Source organism: Kogia breviceps, chromosome 1, assembly GCF_026419965.1.
Source record: "Kogia breviceps isolate mKogBre1 chromosome 1, mKogBre1 haplotype 1, whole genome shotgun sequence".
In the NCBI taxonomy this organism is placed as follows: Eukaryota; Metazoa; Chordata; class Mammalia; order Artiodactyla; family Physeteridae; genus Kogia; species Kogia breviceps.
Window position 1 is genome coordinate 170,749,965 of NC_081310.1, and position 18,260 is coordinate 170,768,224.

An 18,260-nucleotide genomic window follows, 5' to 3' on the forward strand; every position below is an offset into this window, starting at 1 on the left:
GTGTGCAGGCTGGATTTAGCCTCTGGGTCACAGTTTGCTGCTCCTGAATTTGCAATTTGTTGTGTGCTGACCCCATCCTTTCATCTCACACATGGGGCAACTAAGGCCAGGAGACAGGAAGTGAGCTTCCCTAATTAACTCAGTGGGTGAGCAACACAGTCAGGATTGGAGTCTGTCTTCCGTCCCTAAACCAATGCTCTTCTCATGTCACCATGCTATCTTGTCACTTCCTCTGCAATCCTGAGAGTGATGCCCTGGTCCAGGCCTTCTTCATAGCTCACATGACAGTGCAATAGCCTCTTACTCTCCTGCCTAGAGTCTCACCTCCAATTTATTTTCTGTCCTGCTACTAGCATAATCTTTCTAAGTCAAAAAGGTGACCACTTCGTTCCTCTGTTTGAAAGTTCTCAGTGACCTAGAGAAGATCTTCTCAAATATCAACATTCACCTGGGGATCCTGTTAAAATGAAGATCCTGATTCAGCAGGCTGAAGATTCTGCATTTCTGACTAGTTACCAGGTGATGTCGATGCTTTTGGTTCACAGACCATGTTTTGAGGAGCAAGAACAGATAGGAGATTGGGATTGACATAAATACACTAATATGTATAAAATGGATAACTAATAAGAACCAGTTGTTTAAAAAATAAAATAAAATAAAATTCAAAAAAAAAAATAGAAATCCAAAAAATAAAATAATGAAAAAATAAAATGTTATTCAGATTATTTATCTTAACCTCTTACTATTTTACTTCTTGGCTGACTCCTCTATGCTCTTAGAATAAAATCCAAATGTCTGTGAGCCCCAGCCAGCCCTCAGTCTACATGTCCAGCTTTATCTGATGCCACTCTTCTTGCTCAGGCTGCCCAGGCCATAGAACCCGTTAAGCTCTTTCTTATTTAAAAAAAAAAAACAGATGGTAAAGACAAAGGAATTTAACAAGGCCTTTCAAAGGTTGGCCCCAATCTCCCCTCTCATTTTCCACAATCATTGTTTCTCATGTAAAGTACACCTTCTAGCTATACCAGAATTGCTAGAATTTGCTATTTCCTCATATAATCATTGGATTTTATTCCTCCGTGCCTTTGATTATGCAGTTCCTTTTGTCTAGAATGTCTTGCTTTCTGTTGTCAACTTTGAAAATTCAAGACAGGAGGAAAAAACTGAATGAGTTCCATAAGCAGTCTATTAAAAAAAATAGTAGTAGTAACAATAAAATATTAATAATAGTAAAAACACATGCTACCATTTACTGAATGTATTTTAAGTTTGAGGCATTGTCCTATGTATAAATTATCCCATTTAATCTTTGCAATCACAAGTGAGGTAGTTACTGTTCACATTTTGTAGATACAGCAACAGAAACTCAGAGGGGCTAAGTGTTTGCTCAAAGTCTTAAGCCTAGAAAATGGTGAAGCTAGGATGTAAACTCAATTCTTTGTGACACCAAGTCTTCTGTTATTAACTGAAGAAATGTATTCATTTTAAAAACTATTTGTTGAGCACCTATTATGTGCTTGTCATTGTTCTGAGTGCTACACGCATAGTGAGAGACAAGTCAGAAAAAACCTTTCTCCCCTTGAACTTACATTCTCGTGGGAAGGCACATGTTAAACAAATAAATATATGAGAATCTCAGGTCATTTTTTTTATAAAGACCTTATCAGAGAAATAGGAAGTGGGGAGCCAGATCTTGCTTAGCCTCATAAACCACAAAAGGATTTAAAATTTTAGTACAAGTATGATATGAAGCCATGAGACAGTTCTGAGCAGAAGAGTGACAGGATCTAATCTATCATGTTTCAGCTATGGTAAGGTACACATTTCCCTCACATTTTAGTATCTCTAAAATTTGCAATATGTCTTACTTGACATGTGCATAATTGGTGGAGTTTCTCCCTTTTGGGTAATGTGGCTTATAATCGATGGTGTCTGAGGTTCTGTGACATGTGGTATGTTCTTAAAAAGTGAGTCTGGGGCTTCCCTGGTGGCGCAGGGGTTGAGAGTCCACCTGCTGATGCAGGGGACACGGGTTCGTGCCCCGGTCCGGGAAGATCCCACATGCCGTGGAGCGGCTGGGCCCGTGAGCCATGGCCGCTGAGCCTGCGCGTCTGGAGCCTGTGCTCCGCGATGGGAGAGGCCACAGCGGTGAGAGGCCCGTGTACCGCAAAAAAAAAAAAAAAAAAGTGAGTCTGGCTACTGAGTGGAAAAATAGCTTGTGGGGGCAGGAGTAGAAGCAAGAGAGCAGCGCAGAGTACTGGAGTAAGCTATGGAAGATTCTTCCCTTAGATGTGAACCAGGAAAATGGGGGAGGGAGGGGCAGTGATGGGTAGTCAGATCCGGGACATACTGGAAGACGAAGCCAACTTGTTCCCAGACTGTTGTTAAACATAAAGTTTAAGGTAAAGAGAAGAGTTAAGGATGACTCTTGGGGTTTTTTTTGCCTCAGCAACTAGGAAAATGGTGACACTATTTCCTGAGATATGCAAAATAGTGAGAAGCATATTTGAGAAGAAAACCCAAACATTCTGTTTTTCACATGATAAGTTTAAGAGGCCTGTGGGTCATCCAGATGGAGACTCCTCCAATCTCAGCTGATGTCTGGTACCTCTCGGAGCATCCCCAAATATGTGGCCATGAGAAGCACACATCTGCATTAACGTAAGGATGGAGCAGAAGAGCTCTGCTTACTTGTCCACAACCAAAACCTATAGTGACATGCAGATCTTCCTAAGCTGGAGACGATTTACGTTCCTTCTGGGGTATGGTAGCATTACCTTTACAATAGTGGAGTATTGCTGGGAAAATTTTTGACACTGGTCCAGTTTTGTCTGATTTCTCTCGATTTCTGCAAACAGCTCCTGGGAACCAAAATATCACAACCTTGTCATTGTCATTATCATCACTGAAATGGCTGAGCATTTACCATGTTCTAAAGCAGTGGTTTTCAAACCTTAGCTGCATCAGAATCACCTAGAACACTGGATGAAGCATAGATTGCTGGGTTCCACCTCCAGAGTTTCTGATTCAATAGATTTGGGTTCAGATTTGAGAACTCGCATGTCTAACATGTTCCCAAGTGATGCTGATGCTGTTACTCTGGTTGTCCACACTTTGAAAACCATTGTTCTAAGTATTTTACATGTATCATTTCATTTAATCTTAACTACAAAAACCTCATGAGGGCAGTTGAACAAATAATGGACTATGTCCATTTTATTGTTAAGGAAAGTAGAAGACTAAGAGACTAAGTAATTTGCTCAACTTCTCATAATGAGTGAGGGAGCCAAAAAAAAAAAAAAAAAAAAACCAAAATACCAACAAATAAAAACTGCTTTGAATGAAATAATTTTCTTCCACTCATAGCTTTCCCTGGGTTTTCATTCCCCTATATTCTAATCCTAGCAAAACAAAATGTAATATCAAGAAACTATATAAAGCAAGATAATTCTACTCTGCCCATCTAGTGCTTTCAATATATACTCACAGAAACTCAGGACTGGAAGGGACCTTACAGGTTACCTGGCCTAAATGCAAAACCAGTACCTAGAGACCATCCTGCTTGAACCCTTTACAGAAGGAGCTCAGAATGTCTTAACATTTGAGGAAAGCTAATTGCTAGCATATCATCTTCTTTATGATGAGCTAGCTTCCCCCATGCAACTTCCACTCGGCTACGGCCACACGCACCGTCTGCTGGCTGAGCTGCTCGGATAGCACTCTGCTGTCCTCAGCCTGGCCTGGCTTCATCATTTCCTGCTGGGCAGTGGTTTCCTCAATCCATTTGATGAGAGTTCCATGGCAGGTTCGGTAATCTCCCAGAACTTCCTGGATACTTTCTAGCTCAGATTGGCTGCAGAAGCAAAGGGAAACTGCTATCAGATATCTTGGTATAAATACAATTAAGTAAATGAGGTAATTCCCTCCAAGCCCAGTTGGGCTTAACCACAGAGGATACATCTTTATTTTGCGGAAAGAGCAATGCAGCACTGAGTGGGAGCTATACATTTACCCACTACCCTATGGGGTGAAAAGTGAATAGAAGCCAGTTGTACCCTGCTATGCCTGCAATCAGCTTTGGGGCCTGGTATCCCATGATAATCCTTGTCAAATTTTTCACCTATGTTGCCAAGGATTACCAGGTTGCCAATAAGGTAGTACTGTCTGTACACTTTTGTCTCCTGATGACAGAGTACCTGTCAGAGTACTCCAGCTATGATTTATGAATCATTGTAATTTCCTGGGGAGAAAAGTAGGGGTGGAGAGGGTAAAAAATAGTAGTTATTGACTGTTAATTCCAGTAACAGCTTCCTATACCACTTTTCTTAGTCTAACTAGCCTTGGGATAGTAATTCAATTACAGAGAATCAATCTAAGCTTAGTTGAGTCTCTATAACCCCTCTTCCTATATATTTTCCTAACTAGCCTAGCCTCAGATAGGTAGTTTCCTATCTTTGCTACTCAAATCAGTCATCAAAAGCAGGACCTCAAATAACAGATAAGAACCACTAAATCAGCAAATGAAAAGGAAGCAAGAAATTCTACAAAGCCCCACTATGAATAATAACTCATATTAAGATTCAAAGCTAGGGTCTTCCCCGGCATGGCAGTGGTTGAGACTGCACTTCCACTGTAAGGGGACGCAGGTTCAATCCCTGGTCGGGGAACTAAGATCCTGCATGCCGTGCAGCACGGCCAAAAAAAAAAAGGATTCAAAGCTAGTAAAACAAGAGCTAGAACTCAGGTTTTGTCCTTGAGAAAAGATCATGAAGTCACCTTTCCAGTCTATATTCTAAGACACCACTGTCATCATGGCTTAAATGGGTTAAGACCAGGGACACAGGAGAGGCACTGCTAATAGGACCATCACTGCGCTCCAAAAGCAAGCCTCAGGACTGCTTTGGGGTTGGTGGTCCCAACCTCCTGTCACTTATGTTGTCCAGAAGGTATACTGTCACTTAATTTCTACCCCTCCCTATCGATTCCTGCCTTTAAACAAGCATACACAGAAATAACTCTATTTTTGTTTAAAACCTGGTTCCTGAACCCTGAGAGAAGAAAAGGGTGGGGCCGCCACTTACCGGGTCTCGAGCTGGGCAATGACCCGGTGCCAACGCTCCTGCAGCTGGGAGCCCTTCTCCTGATAGCGTTCCAAATCCAGGTTTCGCTCTGGGGTCAGACGACTCAGCTGCTCTGCCACCACCTTGGCCTTCGCAATTTCCTCATCCAGGACTGAAAACACTGAATTCTTGTCCTTCACATCACTAAGCCAGTGCTATAAAAACACAAGCACAGCAACAGGTTAAATATATTCCGTGCTAAAAAAGGACTCAGACTAAGGTAAAAAACAAGGACGTTGTCTACAGCCAGCTCCATATTACATCTGTGATTCGGAACCTAGACTCTATACTGTTTGTGCCAGAAATGCCTCCACAGTCCTCATGCAAACTGGTCAGCCAGCAGAGTAAAGAAAATGTGCAAAGAACTTGTGTCTGAAACCTGGCTCTACCGCTTATAAGCTATGAAACCACAATAAGTCACTTAGCCAATCTGAATCTCGGTATTCTATATGTAAATAGAGATAAAAATCCCTTCTCTATCTACCTCACAGAGTTGCTTGTGAGAATCAAAGGCGATAACAGCTAAGTGGTTTACAAACTTATAGCACAACCACTGATTATATCCAATTAAACTATGACTTTATTGGGGAGAAATAGGAAGAAATAAATAGAGAAGCATAGTCCTTTATCTCCCCTTTCTAGCTAGACATATTTGTCAATCCTTTCTTCTTTGGACCCACAACAAAAGATATTAAGTATGATATTCTGCCTAATTCAAATGCAAACTTAAATCAGTGCCATGCCAGCCCAAACTGCATTTCTCCCCTAACCCCAAGCAATGGATATGTTACGTCAACCTAAGAACTGAGAACAACCAACCTGTAACGTAGACCGATGGGACTCCAGAGCTGAGAGATCTGCTGGTACTGCTTCTTCTTGACTCAGCTTAATTTCATAACCTTTGACTAAGAGTTCAGCATCCTGGATGCTACGCACTATAACACTGATTGTCTTTAGCCTGTGAGGATAAAATCACTTCCATTAATATACACATTTTAAGAGCTGAACTACAGACCTGGAGAACTACAGAGAGATTCACCAAACGTAACTGTCAAAATCAACTTCACAGGATTCCTTGGTGGCACAGTGGTTAAGAATCCACCCGCCAACGCAGGGGACACGGGTTCGAGCCCTGGTCCGGGAAGATGCCACATGCCGTGGAACAACTAAGCCTGTGCGCCACAACTACTGAGCCTGAGCTCTAGAGCTCGAGAGCCACAACTACTGAAGCCCACGCCTAGAGCCCGTGCTCCACAACAAGAGAAGCCACCGCAGTGAGAAGCTGGCGCTCTACAACTTAGAGTAGCCCCCTCTGGCCACAACTAGAGAAAGCCCGTGTGCAGCAACGAAGACCCAATGCAGCAATCAATCAATCAATCAATCAATCAATCAATTTTTTAAAAAAGATCAGCTTCGCCATTACTAAATAATGGCAGGGTTTCATAAAAACAAGAAAGCATGGTGTAGTGCTGCCAATTTAAGCCAATTAAAAATGTAGTTCTGGGTGGCACTGGGACACACACAAACATACACACACACGCGCGCGCGCACATGGTGGTCTCATGGGAAAAAAGGCATGAGGCCAGAAATCCACTCAATACTATGAAGACTCTAAGATCTTGCTTCTCAAGGTCATGGGTAGGGATGGGTGGGTAGAAGGAAGACACTCAAAGCCTAGTATTTAGTTTAGATGAAAATTTTTCTTTCTTTAGTGTCCCTTTTTCTTTTTCAAAAGAGGTACCTAATCAATCAGAAATGAGGTTCAAAGTAGTCCTAAAACTGTAAATCAACTCCCCTTCTGTACTCCTGGCATTTGTTCATTGCAGACCAAATGAACACACTCCATGTTATTTGAAACTAAAGCCAAGGTCTCTTTTTATGGGTACAAGCTCTTTTTATGGGTTCACTCTCCCTGAATTGTTCATGAAACATTCCAGGCACTTTTTTTTTCATCTGAACGGAAAACATTGCCCTCTGGACCCAAATTCTCAGCTCACTCACTTGTTCAAATAGACAGTGGAGAGACCATACACATGCTCCATTTTCTCCACCAGCAGACTGAGTTCTGAGCGCAGAGTTGGGACACTCAAACCAGATGGGGACTGATGGAGAAAGCTGCTGCATTTCGTGGAAACAGCATCCAAGTCTGACCTCAGTTGCTGCAAATCCTCCTGGGTGTGCTGTCAGGAACAAGACACACAACAAACACAGAGACAGAATTGAACAAAGAAGTTAAAAAGAAGTCCTTGTTCATAATAGCAACATATTGGAAACAAACCAAATGCCATATACAGGAGAATGATGGAATCAACTAGGAAACAGCAATGCAGGGGGAGCTGGGGAAAGAATACAGACAAGTAACTTCTGAACACAGAATTGACTATAGACATACCTTCAGGATAAACACAAAAAGAATTATATTAAACTCTAGTTCGTAGGTTTGCTTTTTGTAATACTATGAGTTAGCAGTTCTGCAACCATTATCTGTACATGTTAGAACTGAGCAATAAATAAATTTACTGTGGATAATGTGAAGCAGATTTTTCAGTCTTGGGGGAGTTACATATATGGAAAAAGGAAAGAACAGAATAGGCCCTGAGGTATTGGTTTGGAACTGGATGGAAACAGATATATATGAATTTGTGATCACTTGTATGCTCTATCTGCTGAGCAGGCCTAGAAATGGACACCCCATTAAAAATGAGCACACTCAGCACCTTATCTTGGTTTCTAAGTAAAGGAACCTAAAGGAAGCAAGACTTCTAGGAAAGATGCTGATGCTAGGGTTGGGGCTGGTAAAGGCAAGAGGAACCCAGAATATCCTGTTTTATTGAAAAATAAGAAAGCACTCAAAGAATGATGAAGGCATGTTAAAATGACATAGGACCCAGCTTGAAGGGGCTCCCAATGGCTAAATTTGGGAAATTTTGAACATCAAAATAAAGACAGTAGCAAATTATTATACAAACCACCAAATTAAAATAAGAATCCATAAGTCCATACTGACATAACAAAGGAAGAAAGGAGGGAACGGGGGGGGGGGAGGCAAGCTCTTCCCTTTTGATAGAATGGAAAATTTTAAATATAAGAGGAATGACAAAATTAGAAAATCACCTTTTGGCAAAAGTCACACTAATAATTAATTCGGTCAAAAAACTACTAGAACTAATCAATGAATTTGTTAAGGTTACAGGATACAAAATTAACGCACAGAAATCTCTTGGATTCCTATACAGTAAAAATGAGAAATTAAGGAAACAATTCCATTCACCCTCCAACAAAAAGAATAAAATACCTAGGAATAAACCTACCTGAGGCAAAAGATCTTTACTCAGAAAACTATAAAACACTGATGAAGGAAATCAAAGATGACATAAACAGATGGAGAAATATACCATGTTCTTGGATTGGAAGAATCAATATTGTGAAAATGACTATACCACCCAAAGCAATCTACAGAGTCAATGCAATCCCTATCAAACTACCAATGGCATTCTTCACAGAATTAGAACAAAAAATTTTACAATTCATATGGAAACACAAAAGACCCTGAATTAGCCAAAGAAATCTTGAGAAAGAAAAACAGAGCTGGAGGAATCAGGCTCCCTGACTTCAAACTATACTTCAAAGTTACACTAATCAAGACAGTATGGTACTGGCACAAAAACATATAGATCAATGGTACAGGATAGAAAGCCCAGAGATAAACCCACACACATATGGTGACCTGATTTACAACAAAGGAGGCAAGAACATGCAATGGAGAAAAGACAGCCTCTTCAATAAGTGCTGCTGGGAAGAGTGGAGGGCTACATGTAAAAAAATGAAATTAGAACACTACCTAACACCATACACAAAAATAAACTCCAAATGGATTAAAGACTTACATGTAAGACCAGACACTATAAAACTCTTGGAGGAAAACATAGGAAAAACACTCTTTGACACAAACCACAGCAAGATCTTTTTTGACCCACCTCCTAGAGAAATGGAAATAAGAACAAAAATAAACATGGGACCTAATGAAACTTTAAAGCTTTTGCACAGCAAAGGAAACCATAAACAAGACAAAAAGACAATCCTCAGAATGGGAGAAAATATTTGCAAATGAAACAACAGAGAAAGGATTAACCTCCAAAATATACAAACAGCTCATGGAGCTCATATCAAAAAAACAAACAATTCAATTAAAACATGGGTGGAAGACCTAAATAGATATTTCACCAAAGAAGACATACAGATGGTCAACAGGCACAAGAAAAGATGCTCAACATCACTAATCATTAGAGAAATGTAAATCAAAACTACAATGAGGTTATCACCTCACACCAGTCAGAATGGCCATTATCAAAAAAATCTAGAAACAATAAATGCTGGAAAGGGTGTGGTGAAAAGGGAAGCCTCCTGCACTGTTGGTGGGAACGTAAACTGATACAACCACTATGGAGAACAGTATGGAGGTTCCTTTAAAAACTAAAAATAGAACTAATATATGGCCCAGCAATCCCACACAGGCATATACCCTGAGAAACCATAATTCAAAAAGAGACATTGTACCACATTGTACCACAATGTTTATTGCAGCACTATCTACGATAGCCAGGACATGGAAACCATCTAAATGTCCATCTGACAAATGAATGGATAAAGATGTGGCACATATATACAATGGAACATTACTTAGCCATAAAAATAAACGAAACTGAGTTATTTGTACTGAGGTGGATGGACCTAGAGTCTGTCATACAGAGTGGAGTAAGTAAGAAAGAGAAAAACAAATGCCATATGCTAACACATACATATGGAATCTAAAAAAAGAAAAAACAACACACCTAGTAGCAGGGCAGGATGAACCCACTAGCAGGGCAGGAATAAAGACAGAGACATAGAGAATGGACTTGAGGACACGGCGAGGGAGGGGGAAGCTGTGGCAAAGTGAGAGTAGTATTGACATATATACACTACCAAATGTAAAATAGTTAGCTAGTGGGAAGAAGCAGCATAGGACAGGGAGATCAGCTCAGTGCTTACAATGACCTAGAGGGGTGGGATAGGGAGGGAGGGAGGGAGGGAGGCTCAAGAGGGAGGGGATATGGGGATGTTTGTATGCATATGGCTGATTCACTTTGTTGTACAACAGAAACTAACACAGTATTGTGTAGCAATTATACTCCAATAAAGATCTATTTAAAAATCAAAAAAAAAAAAAAGAATCAATAGATACTATAACAGGTTGGTGAAAGTTTGATGTAAAACAGGATATTTACATAGTCTCAAAGTATCTCCTCACAAGATACTTAGTAATCACAATGAGGAAAAGAGCAACAAGTGATAAAAGCTATCACCAGTAATGGGACAAATCAACATCACATGCCTCCTGATAGGATGCACCAAGGACATACTATCACTCCTACGGTATTCCTGCCAAAAATGTGTAACCTATATTTAATCTTGAACAAGCCTTAGATAAACACAAATAGGGGGACATTCTATAAAATACATGGGCTGCACTCTGCAAAAATGTTAAGGTCATGATAGATGATGAAAAATCAAGAAATTGTTTCCGGTTAAGAAATCTAAAGAGACGCAGCAACTAAATGCAATGTGGGATACTGCACTGAATCCTACACCAAAATATTCTTTTTTGGGGGGGGGGATTATGGGAATGGGGGTACTACTCAAAAAGGCATTTATTAGGTCAACTGAAGAAATTTCAATTAAGGTCTTGGAAAACAGTATTATACCAATGTTCACTTCCTGATTTTAATCACTGTTGCATGGTTATGTGAGACTATCCTTGTTTTGGGAAATGCACATTGAACAATACAGGGGTAAAGGAACACCATGTTTGGAAGTTACTCTCAAAAAAAAAAAAAGATTATTATCAATATTTTGTATACATATGTAGAAAAAAATGATAAAGCAAATGGAGAAAAATGTTAACATTTATGGAATCTAGGTGAAGGTTATATGAGAATAAAAACTTTTCTCTATATCTGAATCTATTCCAAAATAATTTTTTTTTTAAAAGTCCTTTAGAAGAGCTGAATATTAACCTGTATTTCTTTGACTGTCCTATTTTGCATGACTACAGAATAGTAAAAACACTTTAATATGAGAATTGCAGGTGCATATGACATGCCTCACACAGACATATTAGATCCTTCTTGACCAAAAAAAATTATACTGGGCTCACATCCTCTTCTTCAGGCTTAGGAATTACAGAGAAATTTCTCAAGTTGAGAAAACTCACTCCTCATTAGGCATTCCTTTCCATTTCCTTTAAGCTCCCAGATCAAATCTAACATTCTTCTTAGAGCTCCCTCATCACACCCCAAGTAGAAATGTTCCAGTAACACTCCACATTCCTACAGCAATGTTTGCCTGGCAATCTGGAAGTACACTAGGTACTATCTTATGACATCTCTTACACTTGAAGTCTCTAACTGTAACTTTAACCTTTTCTTCTTCTTTACACTAGGAGCCAAAAGCAAGGAGCTTTGGCTTACTTTCTTTGCATGCCCATGAGAACTTAATAAAGCAATTAATATTCACTGCTTTTATGTCAAGAATACCCCCATTTAATGCTGTAAAAATAACCCCACATTTTTACAGCATTCTACTTTTCCAGGAAGCTCGTGATATGTACTGTATCACTTAATTTTCAAAACAACTTGTGTGACTCATATATTACTATCTCCATTTTATAAGAAAGGAAACTAAGAAGAGAATTTGCTCAGTCACAGAGAAGGTGTGTATCAGAGCCATAGTAGAATCTGAGTCTTTCCTTACTATTTTTAGAGTCATGTGACTGACAGTAACCATGTCACAGAATATAATACATATCAATACATATAAGGGAGAGAGCAGAGAGCAGCATCTCTACTAAGTAGTCTTAAAATATGTAGCCCAAAAGCAGCACTTAGAACAATTTGCCAGTGTCTGCCTTCCCAACTGTGTAGGAAACTAATCAACATTCAGCAATATCCTGGGAGCTGAAACTACGCTTTTCCATGGGTGAAAGGCATTTACAGGCTTCAGGGAAGAATTCTGGAGTAGGACTGCCATGAGCCTGTTGCCTTATTCCTTAGGATCCACACCCTCTTGCCCTCCAATTCATTCTGAAACTGTTTACTCTGCATCCAGTACCCATTGCTCTTAGGGCTTACCTCTTGCTCTGCGATCCTTAATGCACTGTCCTGCCGGGCATCTCTGTCAGTCCTAGAGCTGGCAGGGGATTGAATTCGTTTGATTAGCCTCTGTTCACAGTCCTCCAGGCGCAGCCGGATATTCTTCAGCTCTGAAATGTACATCTTGGCCACAGTTTCCTCTTTGTCCTCTGTGAATGCACAAGCACAGAAGACCATGAAGCACGACAACAGAGATCAGCAAACCTGAGAACAACACTGGTTCCAGCAGACCTGATATTCCATGAATGAAAGCAAGGCCTTATGCGGGGAACCTTCTGCCTGTTCCCAAACTCCCTGCATTATATACTAATCTTTAAGGATCCGAACACGTAATTTCCACAGGAAAATGTGATAGGTTGATAAGCAAGAATGAATGAAACATGGTTTCTTCTTCCATGATCTCATTTTGAGAATTTCATCTCTACAAGTTTTTCTCTATCTCAAGTATTTTAGCAACTCAAGTGGCAAAAAGGTGGTGATGATACGTTCTAGTTTATATGAAGGGTCCAGCAGCACCCTTCAGGGCTCTCATTTCACTTTCCCCTCCCTCTTCCCAAGGCACACACCATTCTCCATGGACTTCATCAGGTGCTGGAAGTGGGTTTTACAAGCCTCCACCTCCTCTTCCAAGCGCAGACGATCAGCCACTGAGAAGAGCGCCGAGTCACGGCTCTCCTGCAGAAAGTCTTCGTAGTGGGTCTGCAGGTTTTTCATAACCTGGTGGTACTCCCCAGGTGCTGAGGAGCGGAGCTGCAGAGAAAAAGCCAGAGGACATTTCAGTGGAATGGGAATGTAATTCAAAATAGTGCACAAACCATAATTATAAACATGCTGATTTTTCACAAATTGAACCTGTCCATGAAATCAGCATTCAGGTCAAGAAACAGGACATTACTAGTATCTCAGAAGCACTCTTTGTGCCCTCTTGGTTGTAAACCTTCATGATGGTTAATTCACCAGTATTCCTCTACTCCACACATTTATGCAAAAGTTTCTGGTTCGTAAGAGCCTCAAGCCCCTAACCCCAAAACAGTATCCTTGACTCCATTTTATACCAATTGGGTGAGTAGGAGTCTCACAGTAAGAAGTTCCCTCTGAAAAAAACTTGCCAATAGGTTATGAGCCCACGGTAAAGCTGTCATAATTACCTTTTCCAGGTTCCAGGTCTTTACAAGGTCAAGGTCCTTCCTCAGATAGTTCCAGGAGATAAGGCTTTTGGTGTTAACATGTAGCTGATGCCAAAGGGCCATCACCTTCTGATAAGACTGCTCCACCCTACAAACAACACAGAACCTGGCTATAGCTTTTCTAAGGCTTCAGCTCCACACTAGAGACCTTCTAAGGAAAAAATGTGATTGCCTTAGCAGAACTGAGCTTATATGCTGAGCAGAGAAAGGCAACAAGTCAAATACTAACAACACAGGAATCTTTAGACCTAAATAAATTGAGATCCTCAAGCAATTTTGCTACCCTATTATATACATTATGTCAGCACATATTTAGCAATCTCATAAATGCTACCTGAATGTAACATAATTATGAGAAGTTAGAGGAATACCCAGGGAAAGCAATGATAGAGAAAAATAGAGACAAAATAACTCCATTTGAAATTGCTGAAAAATGACAACAAAGCTTAAAAAGCGATTTGCTGTGTTCTATGTTTTTACATAACTGCTAAAATGTTTAAAAATTAATAGCAACTTAAGAAGTTCACCTGGCATATAAAACGAAACTGTAGTGTGAAGAGCTTGAGAAGATCTTTTTCTTAGCATCCCATGCCTAATTCAATCTCAACTTATGGATGACTCACAAACTCAGATACACAGGCACACTCAAGACACACCAAATTACCTTGAATTTCTTCAAGCTAAGAAATGTAAGATATATAGAATAGGATGGAAAACTAGAAGCTAGGATGTCAGACATTAAACCCATTAGTTTATCTTTCCATTTTCCAAAAATCCCACTAAAATGACTGTAAGATTGAAATAAAAGTTCAGGAAATCTCAAAAAAGAAAATACAAAGAAATAAAAAACAGAAAGAAAATAAGAGAAAATGAGAGAAACAGTTCAGGAGGTCCAATAGCTGACAAATGGGAGTTCTTGAAAGCGACAACAGAAAAAAAACATAGAAAAGGAAATAATTAAAGAAATATCCAAGAAAAATGTCCTCAGATCTGAAAGATATGAGTTTCCAGTTTGTGTTCAGGGTTAGCACAAGAAAGGCTCACTCACACAGCATCCCATTCAAAGATTAAAGACAGAGAGGAGTTTAAAATCTTCAGAGAGATAAAGATTTCATTCAAAAGGTTAAAGTATCAAACTGCTCTGTATCACGACTGTGGTAGAGGACACAATTTTATGCATTTGTCAAAATGACAGTATTGCTCACTACAAAGGGGGAATTTTACAGTTACAAAAACTTAAAGAATGATAAAGAATGATAATTGTACTGTACTCCTCAACAATAAACCCGGGAAGCTGGAAAACAGTGGGACAGTGCCTTCAAGGTTCAGAGTGAAAAGAATTTCCAGAAGAATTCTGTAACTGACCAATTCATTATGAAGGGAGAAGAAAGACATTTTCAGATATGACAGGATTCAAAAAATTTACTTCTCCTGCACTTTTTTTCAGCAAGCTACTGGAAAGTGTACTCTCCCAAACCTGGGAATAAACCAATAAGTAAGACTTAGAATCTAGGAAGCAGAGGGTCCAACACAGAAGAGATGTAAAGAGAATCTTCAGGGTGAAGATGAAGGGAAATGCCAGGGAGGCAGTAATGAAGCAGGCCTACAGAGCAGGTTCAGACTGGAAAAGGAAGACAGAATGCTCCAGAAGAGACATTTCCAAGAGAAAACAAAATTGAAAATTACCTAGTGTTTGGCCATACTAAGAAGCCTATTATAGTAAAATAGGAGAGTTTGGGAATAAATTCATAAGATACAAACAGACAACTAAGCAGACTTAAAAACAGAACGATTATCAGCTCCAAGGAAACATAAAGTTATACAAAATAATCTGTTCACACATATATTCAATCACCTAACTCGTTCATTCTTTTCTTTAACAACCATTTATTGAGTACCTACTACATGTCAGGTTCTAGGTGATGAGGATACAGAGGTAAACAAAACAGACAAAAACCTCTATTCTTTTAGAACTTCTAAGGGGAGGGGAAAGGCAATATACAAATTTATAATCTTTTGGACAGTATTAGTGTTCTGGAGAAAAATAAAGTGTTCTGATGGGGAGAGGAAATAGAGAGTGATAGGCAGTGAGTGGGGTGGTAGGACATGAAGGCGATTAGATGAACTAAAGATGTGAAGGAGTGAATCACGTTAATATATGAAGCAAGCAGAGGAAATGCAAAGGCCCTGAGGCAAGACTATGCTTGTGGTGCTTGAGAAACTGGAGCTGAGCGCAAGCAAAGACAGTGGCAGAGGATGATTTACAGAGGTAAGACATGCTTGGGTAACGCTTACAATATGCCCTAGAGTACGACACAGTTAAGCTGCAAACAACTTAATGTAAAAATAACAAACAAGATACCGATTTTAAACAAAAATCATGACATAACCACATTTGGAAGATGGGTAAAAGAGAAGTGAATTACAGGTGTGTAGAAAACTAATTGTTAGAAAACTAATTGTTAATTTCCTAGAGTAGGAAGTCAATAATTTCCAAAGTTGAAAAAAAATTAAGTAGTAACAGGAAAAAAATCACATTATTTAGACATTTGATGTTAAAAACCAGAAAAATCTGCTCAAAGAGTTGAAAATAGTTCACTCTGGGAAGCAGAACTCTGGAGTGGGGGAGGTGATTGTTAGTTTTTACTATAAGTTTTGTGGTATAATTCAACTTTTTAAAATCTTTATACGTATTTCAATAAAATATAAAGAAGAAAGTTAGCTGTCAGTACAAAAATCAACTATTGAACTATTCTTGTTTATAACCAAGAATTATTTTAAAAAAGAATTATCACTGTTCTTTACCCATTCACCTGTCGATGGACATTTAGGTTGGTTCCATGTGGCACATATACACAATGGAAATATTACTCAGCCATAAAAAGAAACGAAATTGAGTTATTTGTAGTGAGGTGGATGGACCTAGAGTCTGTCATACAGAGTGGAGTAAGTCAGAAAGAGAAAAACAAATACTGTATGCTAATGCATATATATGGAATCTTTAAAAAAGAAAAAAAAAAGGTACTGATGAACATAGTTGCAGGGCAGGAATAATGAGGTAGACATAGAGAATGGACTTGATGACATGGGGTGGGAAGGCAAAGCTGGGGCAAAGTGAGAGTAGCATCAACATATATACACTACCAAACGTATAATGTATAAAATAGTTGGCTGGTGGGAAGCAGCGACATAGCACAGGGAGATCAGCTTGGTGCTTTGCAATGACCTAGAGGGGTGGGATAGGGAGGATGGGAGGGAGGCTCAAGAGGGAGGGGATATGGAGACATGTGTATGCATATGGCTGATTCACTCTGTTGTGCAACAGAAACTAACAAGGTATTGTGAAGCAATTATACTCCAATAAAGATTTTTAAAAAAAGAATTATCACTGAATATATCTCAATAGACCATAGCATTTACTGAAAAGCTACTATGTGGCTGGCAGTGCAAGACTTGATATCGTAATAGGAGGTCTTTCCCAAAAGAATCTTCAAAACTTGGTCTCTCTGTTCAAAATCACAAACGCAGATTCATAACCTCCATCAGTTCACCCAGCCAAACAGCAGAGGTGGAAGTACAGAGCGGCAGTTGAGCTGAGTTACCTGCTGGCCATCTCAATGGCATCCTTATTGGGTGGGGGGATAAGGAAGCAGACTGATGGCACCATTGCCTCATTCCCTGTGGGGCTGATCACTTTCCACTTGGTCCTCTGTGAATTATCTTCCAACACACACTCATCATTCTTGCAAATAGTGATCTGAAGAGACAAATTTACAAATCATTGCTAATGGATAAACCAACAAACTATTATTACCTGGTGGCTGATCCCAAGGCTATGAAATCCTTAAGGAAAAATCGTTTTGGAGATCTCCAATTGTTTGGAGATCACCTAGGGAGACTTTCTGATTTAGACAAAAGGATAATGTGTATAAATAAACAACCTAGGGAAGGTTGTGAAATGAAATAAATCAAGGAAACAAGTGTTTATTAAATGCCTGTTACATGTCAAGTAACTCAGTATACGAAATTTATAAGGAGACTGTAAGACCTGCAAGAGCTATCTCTCTCAACCTACAACCAACAGGATAAAACTTAAAGGGACATAATACTCACAACTTTGCATCTCTGATACTTCCTCCTCCTCCCTTCCTGTCACCCCACCCAAATCCCTGAAATGTTTAAGCCTCTGAAATCACCAATTCTTTCTCTTAGGAGACGAGTAACCAACAATATCATCTCTATTTTATAGATAGAAATACTGAGACAAAGAAAAGTACAGGAAAAGTTCATTTGTTCCTTTGTATAACAAATATTATTGAGCCTATTATGAGCTTCGAAATGTGCTATGCCATTAGAGATAAAAATGGTAAAAATGGTAAGCCAACAACCATGGTCTATATTCCACATATTCTGATGCAGTTTTTGGTTACAACACTGTGTGAAAAATGTGATTTACCAGGGAATGCATGGAAGGCATGAGGCCCAGTCTTGATTAGAGAGGTAAAGAGATTATTCAGGACCTCAAAGCCACATTAAGGAATTTAGACTTTCTACACAGAAATGGGGAATTGTTGTAGGACTTAGGCAGGGGAGTGATGTTAAAAAAAAAAAAAAAAAAAAAATCACGCTGGACTTCCCTGGCGGTCCAGGGGTTAAGACTCTGTGCTTCCACTGCAGGGGGCCTGGGTTCGATCCCTGGTCGGGGAACTAAGATCCCACATGTTGCGCAGCGTGGCCAAAACAAAATTAACTAATTAATTAAT

At 39.5% G+C, this 18,260-nt stretch overlaps 1 protein-coding gene across 36 annotated transcripts in view; it reads right to left on the bottom strand.

Annotated features, from left to right (window-relative positions):
- MACF1 (microtubule actin crosslinking factor 1) overlaps positions 1 to 18,260 on the bottom strand; it is a 349,861-nt gene that overhangs the window by 144,347 nt on the left and 187,254 nt on the right. For all 36 annotated transcript variants that reach the window (XM_067010930.1, XM_067010949.1, XM_067011058.1 and 33 more), the window contains 9 exons: positions 17,100 to 17,254; positions 13,459 to 13,585; positions 12,877 to 13,060; positions 12,290 to 12,459; positions 7,122 to 7,300; positions 5,940 to 6,078; positions 5,082 to 5,275; positions 3,691 to 3,853; positions 2,778 to 2,861 (listed from right to left, as the gene is read on the bottom strand). In XM_067010930.1, coding sequence (XP_066867031.1) covers positions 2,778 to 2,861; positions 3,691 to 3,853; positions 5,082 to 5,275; positions 5,940 to 6,078; positions 7,122 to 7,300; positions 12,290 to 12,459; positions 12,877 to 13,060; positions 13,459 to 13,585; positions 17,100 to 17,254 — 1,395 coding nt within the window. The remainder of the gene's footprint in view (positions 1 to 2,777; positions 2,862 to 3,690; positions 3,854 to 5,081; positions 5,276 to 5,939; positions 6,079 to 7,121; positions 7,301 to 12,289; positions 12,460 to 12,876; positions 13,061 to 13,458; positions 13,586 to 17,099; positions 17,255 to 18,260) is intronic.